General features: G+C 44.4%; 1 protein-coding gene across 1 annotated transcript in view; it reads left to right on the top strand.

The window, feature by feature from the left end:
- Window positions 1-21,283, top strand: part of RALGAPA2 (Ral GTPase activating protein catalytic alpha subunit 2) — a 295,774-nt gene extending 274,491 nt beyond the window's left edge. The window contains exons 39-40 of the mRNA XM_011371357.2: window positions 14,683-14,722; window positions 17,739-21,283. Coding sequence (XP_011369659.1) covers window positions 14,683-14,687 — 5 coding nt within the window. The 3' untranslated portion in view covers window positions 14,688-14,722; window positions 17,739-21,283. The remainder of the gene's footprint in view (window positions 1-14,682; window positions 14,723-17,738) is intronic.
- Window positions 21,284-22,759: the final 1,476 nt, after the last annotated feature.

The following is a 22,759-nucleotide window of genomic DNA, read 5'->3' as shown; positions in this document are numbered from 1 at the left end:
AATGCTTTGATTAATGTTTCTTACATTAAAAAAGTAGAACAGCTGTGAATTGAATTCTTTTATACACTCTGCCAACATTCTATCTAACACCCACCTCCCAAAAAAATCAGTTTCAAGGGAAATGAAGATTTCATACCCAGTCTAGCGAGAGGCTTAAAATCATTTCTAATTTTTAGGTGAAAGAATATAAAGGATCTACAGCAAAGCTGATTTTTCAAAGATATCATTCTGCTTTTTCCATCCTCATGATGTTTTGGGACTTAATTTTTCAGTGCTTTTTTTTTTTTTTAAACTCTTGAGAAAGCTTTTTGTTCCTTAAAAGAAATGAAATAATAACTAGATATTTATATTCATCAACTCAACTGTTACATTCTTAAGGCTCTTGATTACTGAAACAAATATTGATGGACTTTATTTTCTAAGTATATTTTAGCCTCTCTATAAATTTGTTTGATTTTTTCCAAACGTTTATAATTATTTAAATCAATTCAAATAAGTCAGTGTGTGGGTGACATCTTAAGTGAGACTCTAGAAATAATTTGGGTTTTTTGAGACCTGCTATTAGGAGACAGTTGCTGACAGGCTTCTCCAAGAACATCGCATTTGCCAAAGTCACTTAACAGGTAAAGGTTCTGACAGCTCATAAGAGTGGGCATTGGAACCTGCACAAAAGGAATATGAAAACAAAAATGGAATATCAAGACAAATGCTGGTCCTTCCTCTTTTCAAATTATTAACATCAGTATCACATTTCATAATGTTCGGGGTTTAGGGTATTTGGTATCGAGTAATAAAAATTTCATATAGATACCACACCAATCCATGAATGCGATTTTAAGTCTGGTCATAATGTTCTCTTTCTTTGAGTATGCCCAGACAATGATTATGAAGGAACTAGAAATGAACTTGATTTGAACTGCAGTTTGGGGGCAGTGCAGTGAGGATGGAGCATTTCCATACCACGTACAGGCACATTTTCAGAACGACATCCTCTTTTCATGTACATGCCAATTTTGCTTTTGAGGAATTTCTACCCCTGTCTGCTACCACTTTTACAGATGAAAACACTTTTCATTTATTTTGAGTGTTTTTTATTTTCTTAAGTACAATCAAACCTAGATGAGCCAGCCAGCTTAAAGTAAGAAATTAAGGTAAAGTCTGTTCTTCCAAGCAACAAGCCAACTGGAAAAATTGACCTTGAGCAGCTTAAGCTCCCATGGTGCACTTAGGACCCAATCAGTGTCATCAAAGCCAGCAGTGTCATCAAAGCCAGGCCTCAGGCTCCTGCTCACATGCATATGCACAATCCTGGGAGGAATTAGGGGATCCCAGGTTCTCTTTGTATCCTGTAACAAGGGGCTTTGTTGTAAACACACAGGGAGAGTAACCTGAGCACTGTATTCATTCTGCGCTGGCTTTGTAGCAGCAAGCAGCCCCCATTTCTAGAATGAAGGACTCTAATCAGCCTTTAAGTCCGTGCTATAAGTAAAAGATGTGCTAAGTGGGAGTGGCCTGTGCCCAAAAAGACCACCGTTGGAAAACGCCCTCTCTTTAGACTTTCCCTACCCTAGTGCTGTTGCTCATCACTCAGGGCAGCCATAGAGGGTCACGCACGGTGGCCAAGTAAATGTGCCTCTATTCATGATTCACTGTCAACCACAGATGAGATGTAGGGTCTTTTGTTGTTAGGCTAATAGGTGCTCAGTTTTTTTGAAAGAGATTTTTTCAAAACATCTTTTTTTCCCAGCCCAAAAGTGTTATTTTAAAATACTACCTACCTCATATCTATTCTGCCCATTACTTGTTTTGATAATGCCCACTGTATGACAGGTATTTGAGCTGCTTTTTTACCTAGCTCTATAACTTGAATTCCTTTTGATTTTTTCCTATTGACCAGCAGTTTCTAAATGGTTACCAGTGTTAAAATATTGGGTACAATTAACACACACACATATGTGTGTGTGTGTGTACATGTATATATGTGTGTGTATATATATACATGTCCATATTTGTGTGTGTGTGTGTATATATATATGTTTTATGCATGCATTTATAGGCATTTAACACACACACATATACATTGGGGTGAGGGACTAAGTTTGTGTTTTCAAGCATGTTTTCGAGGAAGGGGGTGCAGCAGGGGCAGGAAAGCCTTTAAAGGGTTAACTGGAGTGGGCACCCTCAACTGCTGGGAGGGACTGATGTAATCACTGCAGCTCACAGCCAAGTGCATCTGTTCACCATGAGGTCATTCTTCTGCATGCTAATGATTTGGAAAATCAAGTCTAATGTTTGACATTATCGGAAAGGATATAAATAGTATAAATCTATACTATTAGGAAGCTGCTCTTATAAAACAAAAGGAGAAAAAAAGGAACATTAGCTGGGACTTGAGATGTTTTCCAGAACTGCTTTAAGGATTGTGTCTGGACCTTAAAATGTTGGTGAAATCCACTCGTTGTCTGTTGATAAAAGATCCCCAAATCACTATTTCAGGCACAACTAGCAATTTGGTAGTTGAGGACTGTAGGTATGTCTAATTTAATATCTAAGTTTAAGAATTTCCAAGTATCTTAGTCAGAAGTTGATGAAAATGGATTTTTCTCAAGGAATGTCTAAAAAGGGGTTCTTCTCCATATAGGAGAATTGACTGTGTTTGCTGAAGATGCCAGCACTGTTTGTGGTCCTTTCTACTTTAATATTGCTATAGGGAACCAGCAGAGGGAGCACAAATCTTTGTTTATTCGTTAGCCCTACATAAACGCAACATGTGATTTCTCTAAGATATGGTCAGAAACACTTCCTCTTTCATGATAGGCTAGATTATAAAGGCTCCAGGATTTGGAACAAGTGGGAGAAAAATTCCTCACTAGGTGCCATCAAATTCTGCCACGTTTAATATAGGTCATATTTGGAGCTTAAACCAGATTAGTGTGAGTTAGTCTCAGGATGCTGCTGCCACTGCTGCTTTTGTATAAAGCCTCATATTTTCATCTTTCATGCCCAAGAATTGCATAGGTACCCTCTTGGAAAGGTTTATTATGTTCATTTAACAGGAAAGACTTTTGTAATATTTTTGTACAACAAAACCATTATATTAAGTTCACGAAAACTATCAGAAGATTCCGCCTGGTGTCACTGGGTCTATCTGGTGGCCAATAAAATCTCATAAGATTGCAGAGGTGGTACACATTGGTCCCAAAGTGAATCTGGCATGTAGATGCTACTCAGACAACTTTTATAACTCACCAGGCTTTGCCTAGAGGAATATAGCTAGCTATACCGCAGCTCCTGCTTGCAGTGACCTCCAAACCATACACAGTGGTTACATGTGCCAGGATATTGCAGGCTTATTATTTTGCATGCAGATCCCAACATGGTCATTTTACTAGGCAGTTAGCAACCAAATTTAGCCCCAGAAAGAGCACAAATCATAACCTAACTCTGAACCCCAAAAACATGAAAGATTTTTCCAGTTCACTGAGGGAGGTGATCGTTTTACAGATTCTCTCTGTCTCTCTCTCCCCACTTCCTCCCTCTCCTTCTTCCTCTCTCCTCCTTCGCTCTCTCCTTCCTTTCCCTCCCTCTCTCTCATCTTCTCTGTTCCTCCATCCTTGTTAAAGTGGTCTTAATAAGGTTTTGATTGATAGCACTTCTTACATATTCACTTGCCTCATAAATTTGCTAAAACCGGCAAAAAGCATCAGAATGTAGAGCTAAAAGGGACTTCAGGAGATAACAAGTCCAACCCTTTCACATCAAACCATGAAGGGGCAAAAAGGCCATGGGCAAGTTGACAGCAGGGCTGATCCACCCCTCATCCCACCCTCCCTTTTCTTCCCAAAGTGGAATCAATGCAGCTGTTAGTAACATCACCCGAGATACGGATGGTTACCAATTTCCCCTACTTGGTAAGAGGGTTACCAGTTCACCAAACATTGGTTATCAGTGACATTGGTCTCAGAATTCCTAACCAGCCAGTTATAAGAGAGTTCTTCATTCTAAAAAAAAGGCTATGTAGCCTGAGAGGAGAGAAGCAAACACCGACTCAATATGTTTTTCAAACAGAGTCTGAAAGGTTAGCTCAAGAAAGCTAACCTTTCTCATTGTTGCTTTTCAAGAAGTCTTCATGAGATCAGAATGAAGTTTGGGAAAGACAGTTAACATTACCGGAAACATAGCCCGCAGACGCTAGATTACCAGGACTTACGGTGTGATGTTGTGGTTACTGATTATTCCTGTCAAGGTGACAATTTACAAATTCTTTGGCCAGCACATGTGTGATTGTGATTGTGATAGTCTGTAGGGTTTCCTAGTAGTTGTGGCTGCAAAACCTTTTAAGAAGTCCTCTTATTTCTTCTTCTAACCAACCACATGGGACATAAGAGGTCTCTGAAGCCCAGAATAGACTGACTTCATTTAGTCCACAGATGTGCATCATGGGCTTCCACATGCTCCTGGTAGGTCAGGCTCCTGTGGTTCAGGAAGGCCACCCCAAGGCCTAGAGGGGCTACTAATGTTCTGGGGGTGCTGAGACCACGGCTAGGATCCGGGCTTAGAGCCCATGTGTCCACACATTGCTACTGAACCCTGGAGTAAAGGCCCATGAGTTTGTGCACTCTCCTCCCTCAGTACCTAACACAGCCCAGGCTTGCCTTCCCTTGCTCTTCTTCCTCACAGATGGCCACTCCAATCTTTCGCAAATTCCACTATTTTACTGTCCTCCCCTGATCAGCACTGGTCAGAACCTTACACCTGGAGCCAGCCTCTCCAGCTGCCTTGGAGGCTCCTGGGAGGGAAGACGTGTTCTCATGAGGAGGTTGGGCTCTGCAGCCAGACAGCTGATATCTTCCATGCTCCAGCGTGTGGCCTCAGCCAAATTACCCATCACTCTATGGCTCAGAGTCCAATTCTGTAAAATAGGTCTAGCGATGGTACCTTCTTTAAAGGGCGTTCACGAGGATTAATAAGCTAATCTGTGTGTTAAGAGTCCAGAACAGTGCCTGGCACTTAGGGAGCCCTCAATGAATATTGGCTGTGCTCGTTCTCATCTGTCCTGCCTGTCTGTGTTTCTCTTCCCTCGTCTTGTGCCACCTCTGCTTCTTCCTGTCTGTTTTCCTTCTGTCTTCCATGTTGAACATGTGCCCCCGCTAGTCCTCCCTCTTTCATCCTTGAATATACTGCTGCCTGCCCAGCAGCCTGTCTCCTAGAAGAGGAGGTGCAAGCTGGGGCAACTATACATGAAAACGCTGGCCCGGTGCCCACCCTATGGAACAGTCCCATAAATCAGAGCCCCGGCTGCTGGCTTCTTATTAATATCATTTAAAACCAGGACTAAAGCTCAGAACCCCATTCAGATAATCCAGAAGTTACTCGTAAATACAAGTTCTCTTGTGGCACTGTCTTTTCAGGAACTCAGGGCTGCCTCACTCTGTACCCTCGGTTTGTCTGTAAGTGTAGCCACACACCCTGCACACAGCTCACTGCCCCACATGTATTATTCTTGAAAATACAATAAAACATCCATTGGAATTTTTTATCCACCCATAATTCCGTTGATAAACGGTTTGATGCTAGCTCCAGCTGCACATAAGCCATAGGAATCTGGATGCTGCATCCCTCTACCAGACGTTTGGATTTCCTGGTCTGGGCTGTGTTCTGGCCCTGAGGACTTTCTTTTAAAGACTCCTGAGGGGATTTTAATATGCAGGTAGGACTAAGAATCACCGTCCTGAATCAAGGCATCTCTATAACGTTTTGGTCCTTGTTTTAGTGCCATCTCACTTATCATTACTTATATCTTGATTTTTCTTAGCATATGTAAGTCTTTATCCTGTGCATGTGTGTTTCTGCTATCTGTAACAGGCTGTAATTTCTCTAGAGAATGATACACATAATTTCTTTCTTACAACACATGCAACAGGAGTAAAATAAAAAAGGAGCCATGTGTTGCTTTAAGTGGTACAGGTGTCTCTCTAGACCACATATGTGTGTTGGGCCTGATGCAAGATGCAAAACAAACACCTGTAATTGTGATCTACTTCTCCCCTTCCCTTCCTAATCTCTTAGTGAAAATGGACCAGTAATAAGCAATACAGCCAAAACCACTGTGGAGAAAGACAGGGAAGCCTGGTTAATCTATAGCCTGGATAATGCAGTTTGAATAATGGACACTTGATTCAAGATGCTTTTGTAATGTTATTGAGGATTTTAAAGAGAATTCTCAATTACCTTGTTTAGCACCACATTTTGCTTCGTGCATATTCATCCCTTTTTACTATCAAAACTCTTTTACTCTCCTCACCGTCATCTCTATAAGAAGGAAGAAAGAGACGAGACATTTGTTCCATTGGATCTGATAGCACTATGGAGCTCTTTGTCAAGTGTTACCATCTCTGAATTGGCTCTTCCCTCAGTCTCCTGCCCTGCCCTCCACTCCCTTCCTTTGGCACCTGCCACCGAGTAGGACTGTGCTGGGCATTTTAAGGGAACACAAAGGGCTCTGGAGACCTTGTGCTCTGTCTTTCTTTCCCTTCTGGAGCTTGAAGTCTGGTTAGGGAAAGCAGATACTCACGAACCACCAAAAATGGCTAATTATTAATAAGCCCAGATTATTAGCTTCAAACGGCACATGTCAAAAAGATATATAGTCAAAAAATATATATATCGTCAGCCAGTGGTTTGCATTTGGGTTGAGACTTCCCTGAAATGGGCTGTGCCATCTGCTTTGTGAGCCTGGGAATATACGTTGCCTAATAGGTGTTAGATATTTTACTAAATATTCTGCCAGTCAATTTTTAACTTCCTCACATTGACTAGGATTTGAGACGTCTGAGAACTGGAAGGACCTGGACAAGAAGAATAAGATAAAGGCTAATAAGTGTAGGAAGAGCAGAGAGGAATAAAGGACTCCTTCCAGAGCCAGTGCAGGAACACTCCCACCCTGGGCTTGTGAGAGGGTTGGGAGTATTCACAGGTTCCTAGAAAAAGGACAGACCCAAGATATTCATTCTTAAGTGTCGACATTACATTTAATTTGTTCCTCTGGAAGAACTCGAATGTACTGCTTTTTCTGTTAAATGCTGCATTAGGTTAGTTCTGGTTTCTCAGTCCTTGCAGGGCTTTAAGTGCAAGGGGCGTCTTCCTCCCTGCCTGACTGCTAATTACAGCCCCAGGGACACTCAGCAGTTGCCACGAGATGGCTGGCAGGTATCAAAAATTTTTCTCAGAGACAATTTTTGAAAATGACTCTTAATTAAAGCTTATTTGAAATAATCTTGAGAATTTGTTTAAGAAAAACCTAGAGCTTCTAACATCCCACTTTCACACTGCTTGTAAACCATGGCCATGGCCCCCGTGTCCTGGTCGTTAGGGCGACTTCCTGGAAGACGGGATGGCTTTGCTTGACTTCCTGTTTAGCAACAACCAAACCAAAGCAGAGGCCAACTGGAACCTTTTACTAGCAATTAAGCCTGCTGTCGGAAAAAAAGAAAGACTATTTTATACTCTCTTTTTCCAGAAGGGTAGATCATGATAGCCAAGAAATAAACCTCTAAACAACATAATAAATAGAAAAGCTGGTTTCTTTTTCCCATTAGTCTTTAAGTTCTTCAGAGATTGAAAAAAAAAACTCTTAAAAATGGGAAGCATGCCAGTCAACTCTGTAAAAAAAAAAAAGAAAGAAAGAAAATCTAAAATATTTACAGCATTGACATGGCCAAATTCATTTCTCAGCCTGTAAGAAACTTAGTAGAATCACGGTAGCACGCCAAAAAAGAATAGGCAGAACCCTAATTTTCAACCACCTCAAGAATCCAAGACAGTAAAATCCTAGATGCATAGAGAACACATTTCACCTACCTATGCCTCATGCCAGGTCCCTCTCTCCTCCCCAGTATGCTCAGCCGTTACCCGTAGTAGGAGCCAGGGTCTTCTCTCTTCTTAGGAGCTAAACAGTCAGAACTGTGAGGTTGCTTGATGATGAAGAAAGCCACTACATGTCTCCCAGGACTCACTGGGAGGTTCCGCTCCCCGCAGTGCTAACCTTAGGCAGAACCAAGAGCTGCAGGCTGCATTGCAGTCGCTGCTGAAGTATGTTTGGACAGACCCTGTGGCCAGCACATATCCCAGAGCCCATGAGTGGTAGTTAGGGAAACCCTACTCCCTAGCTACATCCCTACGGCTCCAAGAAGTAGCTAGAGAAACAGCCCAACTCCGATTAATGCCAGAGTCCTTCCCCTGTGACATCCAGGCTTGTGCTGACCAGGGAAATGTTAGTTGATCCAAGAGCATCAGAAGTAAGAGTCCTGGATAAAAGGGATCACCACAGAAAAGAAAGGAAGAAGCCAGAAATGGGACTCCATGGACCATGAGGCTGACTCTGGTCTTTAACCCAATTACCCAAAGCAGGTGATTGCGAGAGGCCATATTTAGATATTAAAATTCAGGTCCAATTCTGGTCCTGAGACACACACATACCTTTGCTACAGCTTAAGTGGATGGAAACTGCAGCTTCACTCCTTAGATTGTCACATAAATCCCACAAAGATTGGGGTCTTCAGACATTCGTTCCATAAATATTTGGAATATTGAGAGGTGCTAAGAAGAAAAAGAGAGCAGAGAAGAAAGACCAAGAGTGCCATTGAGAAACAGAATACTGAGGTGGGATGCACTTTAAATAGAGGGTCGAGAAAGATCTCACTGGGAAGGGGACATTTGAGGAAAGACTTAAAGAGATGAGGGAGCGAACCATTTAGAATTTGGTGGGGGGAGCATTCCAAGCAGAGGGAACAGCAAATGCAGAGGCCCTGAGGCAGGAGCTTTCCAGGAACAGTGAGGAGCCCAGCATGATTAAGACAGAGCAAGTGGGTGAGGGAGCCAAGGTAAGTCAGAGCAGCCTTGTGGGCCGGGGCAGGGCGCGAGGACCTTGGCTGTTACTCTAGTGAGATGGCCAGCTTTAGAGGGTGTTAAGCAGTGGAGTGGCATGATATGATTCTTGTTTGAAAAGATCACTCTCACTTCTACAGGGAAGATATATCATAGGAGGGATGGGAGGAAGACTAGTTAGAGAATATTCCATTCCCCATGTATTCCTATCACCTGTCACGCAGCAGGCATATTTGACTAATGAATGAATGTAGTGGCAATTTCAGAGATGTTCTCCCTGAACATTCTTTATGCGGCCACTGGAGAGGCCCAGAGATGCTCCCTCACCCCAGTGTCACAGAACATAACCCCTGACCTGGACAGCACAGGTAAAGGGAGTACAGTGACACCAGCACTTTGTAAAGGGAGGTTTGCGTGGTGAAAGGAAGAAGGTGGGAAAGAGAAGGGTGGAGTTTTAACCTGCAGCCACATATCTCCCACCCCCTGAAGAATCATGGTAAATAACTCTCTGGTACACAGAACATCGAAGCAACTTAAAGTGACTCACGATTATCTAGAAGAGCTAGGATATGAGAGTGAGGTTCCTTGGCATTATTTCACTCTTATAAAAATGGTCTCTAGAACAATCTGTGAATAGCAACAGCTCTTTACATATGTGTGGAGATTTGCAACTTGGTACTCACTCTCCCCAATCTGCCCTCAGTAGAGCAGGATTTATCTCTGGCAGTTTTGAACTGAGGAGGGTTGGGGTTTTTTCATCATCAGGTGGCTGATCATGTCAAGGCTTGGGCTCAAGTGCTAAAGTTTCTGCTCCCTAATAGGACTCACTGCCCCTGCCCCCACCCTGATAGGGCCCTGCTTGTGGAGAACACACCCACAGAACAGTGGGGAGGAGAGGAGAAGCCCTTCCTTTGTGTCAGATGCAAAATGTTCCTCCCCAAAGGCAGAAAGGACTATTTTATAGGATATGTGGCAAATTCACACCCACTTTCGCACAGATAACTGAGAAACTTGACTGAAAGTTAACCAAAGTATTTCCTACTTTAGAATGCAAATGGAGTACCATAAGAAAAATTCACACGTAGAAAATATCTTAATTTTGGATCAACATGGCTTCTTGAATGTCTGAAGACAACAGGACAGCTTTTATCAGTGAAGCTACCAGACAGTTCAACTGTTTCTTTAACATTTCCTCAGACACCTCAGACAAATACCTGGAACTCATTGTCCTCCCATAGGTCACCGCAAACTTAACTGCTACATTTTCTCGAGCCATTGATTATTAGGGAATTTAAAATATACTACTGCACTACACACAAAATTCCCTATGCCACGGGGAAAATCACACTGTAATCCCCCCTCACTGCCCAAGGCCACCCCTGAGTTTTTCTAAGACAGACGAATTCAAGTTAGAATAAACCTGAATGAGATGTTGAAGGGAAGGGCAGTTTTCTCCAGGGGGTGGCCTCACTTCTCTGCTTTGAGGTTAAGTTCGTGGCACAGCTCAGGAGGACAGTTGCTGCTGGAGTCTGCTACACTTCATAGTCACCCCGTCCCCCTGCCTTCCTGGCTGCTCTTGGGGGGTTTTATTTTCCCCTAGAACTCGGAGCCACTTCTGTTGTGTCACTTTTAGAGAAGTAGTAGTAGTAGCTACCCAGACCACCTTCTGTTCTATTTTTCCCTTTTTTAAAACAGCATTATTTGAAATATAATTCACATACCATACAATTCATCCATGTAAAGTGTACAGTTCAGGTTTTAGTGTATTTACAAGGTTGTGCAACCGTCACCACACTCTAATTTCAGAACATGTTTATCTCCCCTAAAAAATAAAAACATAAACCTACTAGTAGTCAATTCCCATTCCCTCTTACCCTACCCCCAGCCCTAAGCAACCACTAGTCTACTTTCGATCTCTATAAATCTGCCCATTTTGGACATTTCATATAAATGGAATTATACAGTATGCGGTCTTTGGTGATTGGCCTCTTCCATTTAGCATGTTCTTAAGGTTCATCCATGTTGTAGCCTGTATCAGTATTTCACTTTTTTTATTGCCAAATGATAGTCTTTTGTAAGGCTAGACCACATTTTGGTTGTTCATTCATTTGATGGACATATGGGCTCTTTCCATTTTTAAGCTATTATGATTATTGCTGCTATAAATATTTCCATAGTGTTTTTCCATTTCGAGATGTGAATTCAATCTGGTAAAATGAATAGCCTTCACTATGACTAAGATGTAACTAAGATCTTTGTTTCATGTTCTGTTAGTCAGCAAGAGGGTCTGGAAATGTCTTTCTCCAGGAGGGCCTAACAAGATGATTGACACAAAGATGTTAATTTTAGATTTCTATTTCACTTAAACTTAGTCACATAAGAGTATGTGGAAGGAGATGAGAAGAATGTCAGGAAATTTTTTTCGTGAATGTTGCACCTGCTCGCTTAGTCCTCACACAGATGTTGATGCACGTGCAGGCACAGAATACACGTACTCTCTCTGCCTGCCGGGCTTTTGGTCCAGCTGTCTTAGCTTTCTGCTTCAGAACCAAAGTTGACAAGACCGACGACCAAAAAAAGGAAGCCAATCTCAGAGACAGGGCCAGGGCCAAAACACAGCCGCTGCTGCTGGGTTGGAAATACTGGAAGCCATCCTTGGGCCATTTGGAAATGTTAATTAGGCTGGCTAATTCCCACTGCTCTTGGGTTGCCAGTGTTGAGTTGAGTGTGTAAGCTTACTCCATCCACGGCTGCACCTGTTCCCTTCCTCAGAGCCATTCCAAGGGGTCTGAATAGCCCAGACAGCTCTCTGATCTCCCACTCTGTCCGCCTTCCTACTGGGAGGATATTTAGCACTCGCCTAAAGCTGGAACCTTGGTCCACTGTTTCTCTCCCTCATTTATGCCAGCTCTCAAAAATCATTCTCTTCCCTAATTATCTTTAACCAGTTAATCATTCTCCACACTGACTGTTCACTAGCAAGAACCCAGGGAGAGGCAGCCACTTTTGTCTGACCCTGCCCAGCATTATCCCAGGTGGCAGTCCTGGGTGGCAGCCTTTCCTCAGAGATAAGAAGCTCGGTTCAAATCCTTGCTCTTTTGCTCTCCTAGTGAGTACAGCCAAAGAAAACATGCCACAAAAAGACCCAGCGGTCCTTGAAAAGCCTCCACTAGGCAGAGCTATATGGAACACAGCAAATTTCCAACGAAGACTCTTGTTCCCTGTGTTTTTTTAAACCTTGTTGATATCCAGAGTATCAGAGAAGTCACACCAGCCCAGAGAAGTAAGACATCTTTCTCTAAAAGTGACTTCCAGATTCTCTGGACTCCCGCTCTGTGTCTGACCCCTGAGTGGCCCACTGGCATCTGAGTCACACTTGCAGGGCCCCCCACAGAGGAGTCTCACTCAGCTGCTCTTAGATGTGAGCAAGCCAGCTTCAGATCCCCAGCACCACTAACGTGTTGAAAAAAAACCTTTGAATTTAAGACACGTAGTAACTCCATAATCCAGTGTCTCTCAATCTTTTTTTCATGATTGCCCCATCATAGTGGCTTCTGAGACATTTTTGTTTCCTAATTTGTCCCCTTCCCCGAAACACCACAGAAAGACTGTATATCTACTTATTTACTGTACTTACTTCTGGGCTTTATGCACATAAAGAGATATTTTTGCCCCCTCCCCTAAGGGGTGACATCACCCCATTAGAAGGAATGCTGTAACTCCTCCACCAAGGCCCCCAGAGGCAAGGGCTTCATCTGCATTCTTCACTGCTGTGACCCAGAGCCTAGAACAGCACCTGGTACATATCAGATGTCCGGTGAGGAAAGCCGGAAATAATTATGCTTTGTGTCTCTCCCCAACACCCCCAAGCATCACATGCCTCCTATTCTCTTTCCAGCCCTCATCTCCAAGCACAGTGCTCTCTTCTGGTGCCTTCCAACCCTGCCCAGGTCAGTTGGTACCTCACACTTACCTGCAGGGACATATCAGGAAACTGAGAGCCAACTCCTCTGTTCCAAGTACAGGCCCCTGCCTATAGTAGCACTGCCTGTGTGTGTCAAGGGCAAGTGACATTTGAGCCCCATGGAATAATCAAGAGAACCCCCAACTGTCTGTCTTTGCATCTTCTTAACTTACCCATGGATTGGCAGTTATTGAGACATTCTGTTTGGTCCAGCACACCACACCAGGCTGCATCTGGGGACGCACTGGGGAGAGGAGCAAACCAGTCCTCATCAGCAATTACAAACAAGCCTGCATTGTTTAGCTGCGCCATCTGTTTTGGGTTTTTTTGTTTTTTTTTTTTTTTGGTTTCTACCAGTTGGGTGTTTATACGCCCAGCATAACCAGGGCTGAGGGGCTACGGGAAAGAGAGACCAAGGAGCTCCTTCCTGAAGACCCCCTTTGCTCACACTGGAGAGGGTCCGTGGCATGGTGCCTTGGAAAGCTGCACCACCTCATCTCACAGAGGACCCATGCAGAGAGGTTCTATATTTGCAGCTTCCGTGAAAGGAAATGGGCTCCACAGCACAGTGCATTGTGGGGAAACAGGAAATCTAGATAATCACAATATCTAGAGAACCCACAGAAAACCTTCTAGTCTGTTATCCGCAATCAACACTGCCCATGAATTTCTTGTACTCCTAGAGTACAATCAGTGTGGTGAGAAGGAGCAGTGGTCGGAAATCAGGTAAGACAGAGAATGCTACTGGATCATCCATAACCAGTTACTTATCCTGAAATTCCTAACCCCAAATGATTTTTGGTGGGGGCAATACATTTTCATGAATAGATTAGAAAATACAGCTTCAGAGATGCCCACATGTCTCCAGGGAACCCCACCTAAATGTATGTCGGTGGTCCTTCTGATGGCATTCTGAATCACCATCTTAGAGACTGGGCCTGGTCACTGTGCCATCCTTGGCAAGTGGAGTCAGCAGTCAGTCCAAGTTTACAACTGTGGCCATACAGACAATAGTCTGTGTCACTGATAAAGGTCCTTTATCTAGATTTCATGGTGGTCCGCTGATGCTGAATTTAGGAGTATTGTGGGGGTTTGTGGCAAGAAGTGATTGCTGGATGCAGAAAGAGGCTGTATTTGCTAGAAAAATCCACACAGGAAATAGGATGGGGTGATTGAGAAAACCTGTCACGAAGCACAGACAAGCTCAGGCGCTGTCTCAGGCTCAGTGTGACTGCTAAGGTCCTGCTCTGAGTGAGGGCGAGCATCTGGTCTGATTTCACCACTGCAGAGTCCCCTTCCTGAGCCACCCTCTGCACAGCATGCCATGTGCTTCCTCCCTGGGGACTGTCACATCACAGATGACACTAGTACTGAATGTGTACAACTCAGAAGCATATAAGATGAAACTTAAAGACATGTAAACTTGCACGCTTAGAGAGTATCGATTATTTTTTTAGGTCATCCATAGAATTCCAAATACTTGTCTTAAAAACTATTTGACTATATTTTGGAGTCAGGAAATATTGGGCAGCAGGAAAAAGGATGCTGCGGTCAGTGCTGCCCAGTGTCTCTAGGGCTCCTAATAGCATCTGCTTATACATCCTAGGAATGCTAATGTCTCCTCCATTTCACATGATTAATATGACAGCAGCTAGAATTCTGTCCTGCCTAGTAGAATTTTAAGCGCATTTTCAGTTCATAATGATCTCTAAGACTGTGACAACATTCAGGCAGCCCAGGAATAAATGTATTATTAGCACTGTGTTCATTATCAAGTTGGATTGTGTGTGTGCTGGGCTGTATTCACTTGATTTTATGTTCTTTCCCTTCAGATTAAAGTACGTAAAGGTCTCATTGCAATATTTGAGCAAGGTAAGACTGACACTTCAGCGGACATGCCAACCACTCTGCTCTCAGGGAGGGGTGTGTAAATTCACTAACAGGCCTCTTTCCACTGCTAATACCCCACTGAAATGCGCTCTCAAGTTCCTGCTGCTCCCACCTCCCCTCCCGAGGGGCCCTGCCCGCACTCCTGCCCCTGCATGTCTGTGCTGCCCGAGGAAACCTAGCCTCGCCTTTCTTCTGCCCTGTGCACTCTGGGCGGAATCCGACACCAACACCTGCCATCCCAGAAAATGTCTTTGTTGCCCACCCTTTTGTGTTCAGGGCCACAGGGAGCCAGTGGACCCGGATCCGCCCCCTTTTTTGTTGCCCAAGCCGGGAGGAGCTAGATCTTGAGATGGGCTGATAAGACATGGCACGTGCTGGGCCGGCCTTTGACTGCTTGCCTTAATGGAGGCCTCCAAGACCTCAGCGAGGGAAGGACAGGTTGCCGAGGGGGCTGCTGAATGGAACAGCTGGGGAGGAAGAGCAGACAAAAGCTGGGGGAGTGCAGAGGGCGGAGAACCTGGGGATCTCAAGGTTTAGGACCCAGAGGGCAGGCGGGCCATAGCAGGTGTGACCTCCGTGGGCCTCTGCTTTCTGTCTTGGTCTGGGATCCAGGCCCTTCCCTGTGCACAGACTGATGGACACTGGCCGTATCCATGGATTCAGTTCTGGCTGAAAACCCTCCAAGGGTGGCCTGGGCTATACCAACTCGTGAGCTCACAGGTGGAAAGGGACCAAATGATGACGACGACGATGATGATGACGATGACGATATGGAGAACGTCAGTGAGAAAGCTGTTGTTTATCACTCAGTGGAACGCATGGCACAGATGTCAGTCACTGTCTCAGTAAATATGGAAGTGGGATGTTTGGGTCTAGTTTTTTTGGTTTATCCCAAACAGCCCCCTCCTCCACCGGTCAGGGGCTGTTACACCTACAGGCCAGATGAGCAGCCATCGCCGTGTTGAGCTGACCCTCCAACCCAGCTGCCCTTTCTTTTCCCCTCAGTCAGGGCTTTGGTTCAGTCCTGGGACTGTTCCAAACTGGTCCCAGAGGTGACAAGAGCCACAAAACACATTGGGCTGTGCAGAGCAAGATAATACAATCCCCTCCAGCAGTGGACTTCATGCAAAAATCTTGATTTGCTGGGACTGCTGTATCCATGTGTGTCCGGCTCCTGCTATAAAATGGTAAAGTGGGCTCGAGTGTCCTTTGAACAGACCCCCAGCTTCCAGCAGGAGGAAGAGGCCAAGTACGTGGAATTGTCTCCTTCATGGCCCCCTTGCTCGTCCCACAGCTGCCTTCTCCACATCAATCCCGGGGAGCAGTGGGCATGGCAGGAACCATTGCAGGCTGAAGGTGTGCCAGCGGAAAGTTGGGGACAAGAGGAATGCCGGAGCACTTCAGTGCGGGCTCCGGCTTGAGGGTGGCCTGCTCTTTGCCCCCAGTGGTTGGGGCCACTGCTTTCAGCTGCGCAGAGGCCACTGTGCCTCAGAGCTCCATGCAGCTCATCAGAGTTGGCGTCACTGCCCACCTCCCGCCCTGCTCAGATGCAGGAACATGAAGTGCACTCCCCGTCCTTTCTCGCCCTCCCTGGACTTAATATCTCTTTACTTAATAGCCTATCTTTGAACATCACTTTCTTTTTCCTTCACTTGCTTTTTTTTTTTTTGCTTTCCTCTCCCAACTGTATTGATTTTAATAGTGGCTGGGGTGGTTCCCTGTTAATAATGTGATCTTAGGCCATTTGAAGTGAAAGTGTTTCAAAATGGAATACTATCTGGGATTAAATCAGGTTTGTTCCCCCATGGATTAAATGCTAGTGCCCACCTCCGGCTACAAGGGGACAGAGAGATGTCTGTTACCAGTGCCATCTCTGTCATGGATGACAGTATAGCTGTGCTGCCTTTGTCAGAAGTAGTCTGTTTTTGAAGATGAAAATAGGAGAGAGGCCTAAGACGTTTCCTCTCTCTGCCCGACCTCAGTGGAAGCAGAAGGGAGGAGCAAGCTCCTATGAGGGAGCCAAAGTGTTGAGTCTCGGGACACACTGGGAAGGTTGCCTTCTTAGGTCCAAGCATGTTTGCAAGTATTGATTTCAGAAGTCCTTCCTAGAAACAACCAGGGAAGATCAGAAAATGAAAAAAGATGCCATCTGTGAATAAGATAACTTACGTAACTTAATTTCAAATGCCAATAATAATAGTAATTTCAAAGGCCAAACTCTTGGAAGTGAAGCAAGTCAGGAGTATAGAAAGCATGCTTTTGAGGTTTGTTCCGGAAGCCTGGGGTGTAATACGACAGGGTTTAAAAATAGAGGGGAAGAAGGGTGATGAAATGATTCTCTCACTCGTAGAACTGCCCCAGGGGAATGTAGACTCCACCGGCAACAGTGGCTGGGTGTTGCAGCAGGCATTCCTGTATTCCTCTGAGCACCCTCGAGCAGCCCTGGGGGAGGGAGCGGTGCAGCCACGCAGGCTTTAATTTTATTCCTTTTCCCTCCAGTGCTAAATAGCAGTATGCTCATCTGGACTCATTTAGACAAGCAATTTAGTCCTGACCTCACCTCTCAGACCCTCCTGGGAATCATCTAAGTTGTAACTGGTGTAAAATATTAATATGTAAATACATGTAAATAATAACACTGACAGGGAGCCACAAAGCTGCCCATAACGTTTTGCTTGCTTTTTCATTGCTTCATCAACTTCTCCTCCCCTTACTATAATCAGATGCCATTCTCTTCGTTCTTTACTTGTGGATTAGACAGTAAGGCCAAGTTAATATAAAAAAAGAGTCATAGTTCCTTTTATGCTGCAGGAAAATCCAGAGCAAAGACTGAGAGGAAAGACATGCATTTGTTGATTCATTCAGCAAACATCCCCTCACAGCACAAGGAGGTCATCAAACCCCTTCCCAGGAACTGGTTTCGTTTCTTCTGTTATATTTGTGCCCGCAAAGGCCTTGCTTAGCACCATGACTCAGCCTTTCTCTGCTTCCTTTGCAGGGCCGTGGCCACCCGCCTGAGTGCCTACCTCATGGTGCCTCTTGGCAAGGAGGAGATGATTGAGACTCTCCAACTCTCCCCACCCCGAGCCTCCAAACCCAGAGACTCCAGAAACATTGCTGCTCAGCTCGTGCTCTCAGCAAGCCCTCCTGTTAACGGACTTCCGAAGTTAAAGACAAATCCCACCAGAATGCTGCAAATTGGACTCTTTCCAACTAGGTAGTGTCATCTTGTCCTGAAACCTCATAAACCTTGGCCTCAAAAGAAGAAAAGAAAAAGTCGCCAACAACCAGAGATAGGGCCACTGTCATGTGGACGTTTGTGAGGCTGCTCCAGGCAGAGACAGCAGGGGATTCTGGGCTTTCAGGGAGGGGGCACAGCGCAGCTGGTTTCTGTACCCCAAGTAGTTTCCTCTTGTTGATAAACCCAAGCATGATTCACAGAGGGCTGGCAAAACAACTGTCAAATTGAGGAATTTTCTCTGCATCGATTTTGCTCATTCTTATGTTAGGATTTATGGTTTACTCAAAAATTTCATCATCGTGGAAATTGGCTTTCCCTAGGGTCTTTTGCCCAAGAGAAGTTTTTCCTCAGTTGCTGAGTGTTTTTCCACCTGGTGCCTGATGCCCACTATCTGGGGAGAGGTTTTCCTGACCGTCCTGGAGGTCCTCTGGGTCATGACACTGATGCTTCTATCGCAGAACACTCAGATGTTTGTAGAAATGCAGGGTTTTGTCCCTGTGAAAGCTCTGTAGGTCAGGAAGCTTTCAAGGCTCCGCCCAGCACAGCGCTGAGTCCACACAGGGGCACATGCCCGCTCAGGTGCATGAGACAGGCACCCTTGCGATGTCCATTTGCCTCCAAAAGTGTCATCCTGCAACTATGCTCACCTGCCCGCTGCCCAGAAAGGACCACAGCAGGGACTTTAGAAATATTTCCCATCTCACAGAGCTTTAAAGTAACAGATTCAAAGCACGTTTTTGATCATACTTTTCACTTATTTGGCTCTTAGGGGGACATGATGAACTTGTTTTTTTTGTTTTTGTTTTTGTTTGTTTTAAGAGAAAAAAACCGAAAAGCTCTACCTTCTGCCAACACTTGCCCATCACTCTTGCTGGGGTTCTGCAGGTGTTAGAGATAGACTCAACAGAAAAGACCTGCTTCTCACTTAGATCCTCGGCCTGTCTCAGATCTAGAGCTTTGCCCCCTCACCCAGTGCAGGTTGTTTCAGAGCACACAGGTCCAGAGTAAGCCCCTGGCTCAGGACAGGGTGGGGCAGCTGCTAGCTGAGACCCCAGTCATAAGAAAGGTCGGCCATGCATGGGTGCTTTCCCGCCCTCATCTGCCCTCTGCCTCTCTCCTCCGCACCCACCTGTGTTACCTGCAGCCTGTTTTGGTCACCTTCCCAGTGAACCCTCTGAGCCTACTCACCCCGTCAGAGAAGCTGTTTTCACTGACCAGTCAGTTCTTTCTGTCAGCCATCAACTTGGTTTGGCTGGTACTAGACCTTTGAGAAGCAAAGGGCAGACCCAGGATTCCCTTTTGGGACAAGTGAGATTCCTTTTTGGGACAAGTGAGAAAAGACTGAGGAGGTCTTTCCTATTAGAAAGATGGATCTTCTAATTCTAGAGAGAATTTGTTTCTCTGCTTTATAGAGGATTGCAAGTAGGGCCCAAATCCGCCCAGCAGAAGCAGTTTAAGCATGATCTGAAAGTAAGAGAACAAAGGATTTTCCAGATTTTCCAACGTAGAAGACATAGCCGTAGGCATTGGGGGCTGTCCTGTAAGTGAGGATTTGCTCACTCATTGGGGCTTAATGGCAATATAAAAGGTGACTGGAAGTCACAGCATTTTGTTCTATAAGCAAATGCCACAAGTCTTATCTTCCTTTCTCCGGGCACACATCTTTTTAATGACTTAGGCTTAGTGATTGGTATGGTTTGGCCCCGTCACTGAGGCTTAAGACTGGTGTTGAGTTGCTTTGTTTCATATTTACAAAGTACCCAGGCCTCATTTCTGCATGTTCTTGGGCTCCGGAGTCCCACAGAGGCTCTGACAGGAAGTAGCTTCTAGGAGAACATTTTATCTTCAGGTTTTAGAAACTCCCAGTGCAGAATTCTTGTATTTAGTCAAAGTGTCAGGACTTGGAATTCGTATTGAACTTCTCTAGACTTCTGTTCCATGATTTCATTTTGCCTCCAGGAATCCGTCCTCCTGACCCTGCAGTGAGAAATGCAGTTGTAATTCAGACCTTCCTGTCATCCCTAATGATTTTAACAACTCCGTGACCCCAGATTATAGCCAGCGTTTTTGCTACTGGAGCTTTTGCTGAGCCGCTATTCTCAGTACCAGCTTTGGTTTGGAAATTTGGAATGGGGTAGCAGGGAATCTGGTGAACAGGTGCTTGCAATCACATGGACTTGAATCGTTTTTGTTATTTGGGGTGGAAAATTGAAATGATGAGGTCTTTTTTTTTTTCACATAGAAAAGTAAATATTGTGCTTTTGTAATAAATGCCTTTCAGCAGAATTGCAGAGTGTCACTCATCTGGTGGGGATCCACCTGAGTCACAATGCTGACTCATCACATTAGCAGGTCAGCCATCTGTAAACAAAAGTGGCCCTAATTGGCCCAAAATGGATAAGAGTCACTGGCTTCCAGGCAGAACCAGGCTGGTTCCCTCACTTCTCTGCACGCTGATGTTCTGTAGTCTGAGTAGGTTTTTGTACTTAAAAAAAATAGCAATGCCACAAAATGATGACTTTTTAAAAAATAGTATAACCTTAAGCAGACAGAAGTCAGGAAATTTAGCTTGGGTAAGTAGCTCACAGTGTCTTCATACAGTTAAGGCTGCAGTTCCTAAGAGCCACAGGGACGGTGAGGGGATTACGCCTTGACTCGGTGAGAGGGGCTGACTGATGGGACCCTTAGCCTTACAAACGAGATCACATGGATCCGTAGACTGCAAACAACATCTTCCTGACCTTCCTCAGGTGCCACCACCTGTGCTTCATTTACTGTTATATTTGTGTCATCTGGGGATGTGAGGGGTCCTTTAAAACCTACTGTGGTGTCTTATATGTACCTATGCTACCTTTATGTCTACTGAATGGGATTGTCTGCCTCTGAAGGGAAATTCAGCATAAGCGACCATTGTTTTAGTTGCCTCAATATCTATGTATGACATATACATTAAGTGAATGTTTTATGTTTTCAGGTCTACAATATTTAGTACATGTAAATAAGGTAAAAACTTGATAAATATCATAATTAAGTTATAGTGTGTCATTAGATTTTTATTTTGCTCTTATTTAATTTTCCTAATGCTCCACATCTGGGTTTATGCCTAGGTGATATAGACCTTTATGTGTAACTCACCTTTGCAGGCATGTGTATTGTGCCAGGACACACTGCAGCAAAGACGTGCCACGCCCAGAAAAGCACACTGCTCCACAGATGACCACCACTTGACTCCAGTTTATCCTCTTTTTCTCTTTAATTCTAACTTACTGTGATGATTTAATAAAGTAGAAACACAGCACTTACGTGCCATGTTTCTTTTGTTTTCATTATAGTTTGTAGGAAAATAAAGTTTATCCTGGCATCTAACAAAAGATGGTTTGGGTTTTTACCCTACTAAGTTGCTCAAAAGCTCTTTTTGAAATCAAAGCCTAAACATTTATCCAAAATGGTAGCCAATACCGATCCAGGGAAGTTTATAAATGTGAGTATGAAAATTGGCCTCTCAGTTCATAACGTGGAATGCTAAGATCCACTCCTACGAGGGTTTGAGTTTAAGCATCATCAAACTCATGTATTTAAGTCCATCTCCTCCTCGTGATCTAAATAGCCGGGTCCATATTTTCTGCAGTTTGTATCAAGCCCACAGTGAGTCTCAGCATGGGCTCCTATCTCTCCAGGACAGCCCTCTGCACGAGCCACTCTTCCCGAGGTCTGGAGTCCTGGGCCCTGATGAACAAGAGGCTGACTTTGAGAGTTTGTCTTGTGAGTAAGTGATAAACAAGATATAATAATGGCCTCCGGTTGGTGTGGCTGGTGTTGACTCCAACTATCACATTCTGACTGCCTGCCCAGGGGGCCTCTGTCAGCATCCTGGGCTACTCCTGTGCTCTGGACAGCAGTGAACTTTCGGGACATTGGACAATCGAGCTCTCTAAAAATCATCCATTTGTCCATTTAGCAAATATTTGTTGAGTACTTATTACTTACAAGACATTTGCATGACCTCAAAAAGGATCCACGTACCTTCCCAGGAGCCAACTATAGCCTAAATCCATTTGGCTTTTTTTTAGCTTTTGAGTGGTAGCAAGAGCTATGTCATGCTTTTAATACTTAGTTCCTCAAAGAATGAATGAAGGAACACGGAGTTTTAGAGCTTCATTGCCTAGAAGCAGTGGTTCCCGGCCCTGCCATGCAGAGTCCTGCCCCACCCCCCACCTAGATTCTGGTCCACCAGGTCTGGGTAGAATCTCAGCATTGGTATTTTTCAACCAGCCCCGTAGTGGTGCTTTGGGCAGCCCTTACCTCATGTCCCACATGTGCACCTTGGAGTAGAGGGAACATCAGTGATGATGTCCTGAGGAGCAGCTGGCTCTTCTACAACTACTCAGTGTAGTGTCCCGCCCCTTCTAACTATTCTACTTTATAGATGGCCCCGATACCCTCTAGCGTAATTTATGGATCCTTTTCAGATCTGGAAATAGTCGCTTAAATTTCAAAGGATATTGTTATGAAATCTCAGAAAGGAGTTTATTATCTTATTTATTAAAAAGAAAAAGAAAAAGAAAAAAAGATGGGGGTCCCCGTCATACTTCCTGAAGTGATTCTAGTCATCTTCAAAAAATAATCAAGTCTTAGACCAAATCATGCAAGACTTTTAGCAGAATTCCAAAAACTAATCTAACTTCCAATGTTTCCAAAAGGATCATTGCTATAAATAATGTTCTCCTCGGCCTGTCTTGGCTTTTGCTAAGTGCCAGAATTTTTAAAAATAATAACAC

This window comes from Pteropus vampyrus, unplaced genomic scaffold (genome assembly GCF_000151845.1).
Source record: "Pteropus vampyrus isolate Shadow unplaced genomic scaffold, Pvam_2.0 Scaffold7, whole genome shotgun sequence".
Classification (NCBI taxonomy): Eukaryota; Metazoa; Chordata; class Mammalia; order Chiroptera; family Pteropodidae; genus Pteropus; species Pteropus vampyrus.
This window is presented reverse-complemented; position numbering and strand designations above follow the sequence as displayed.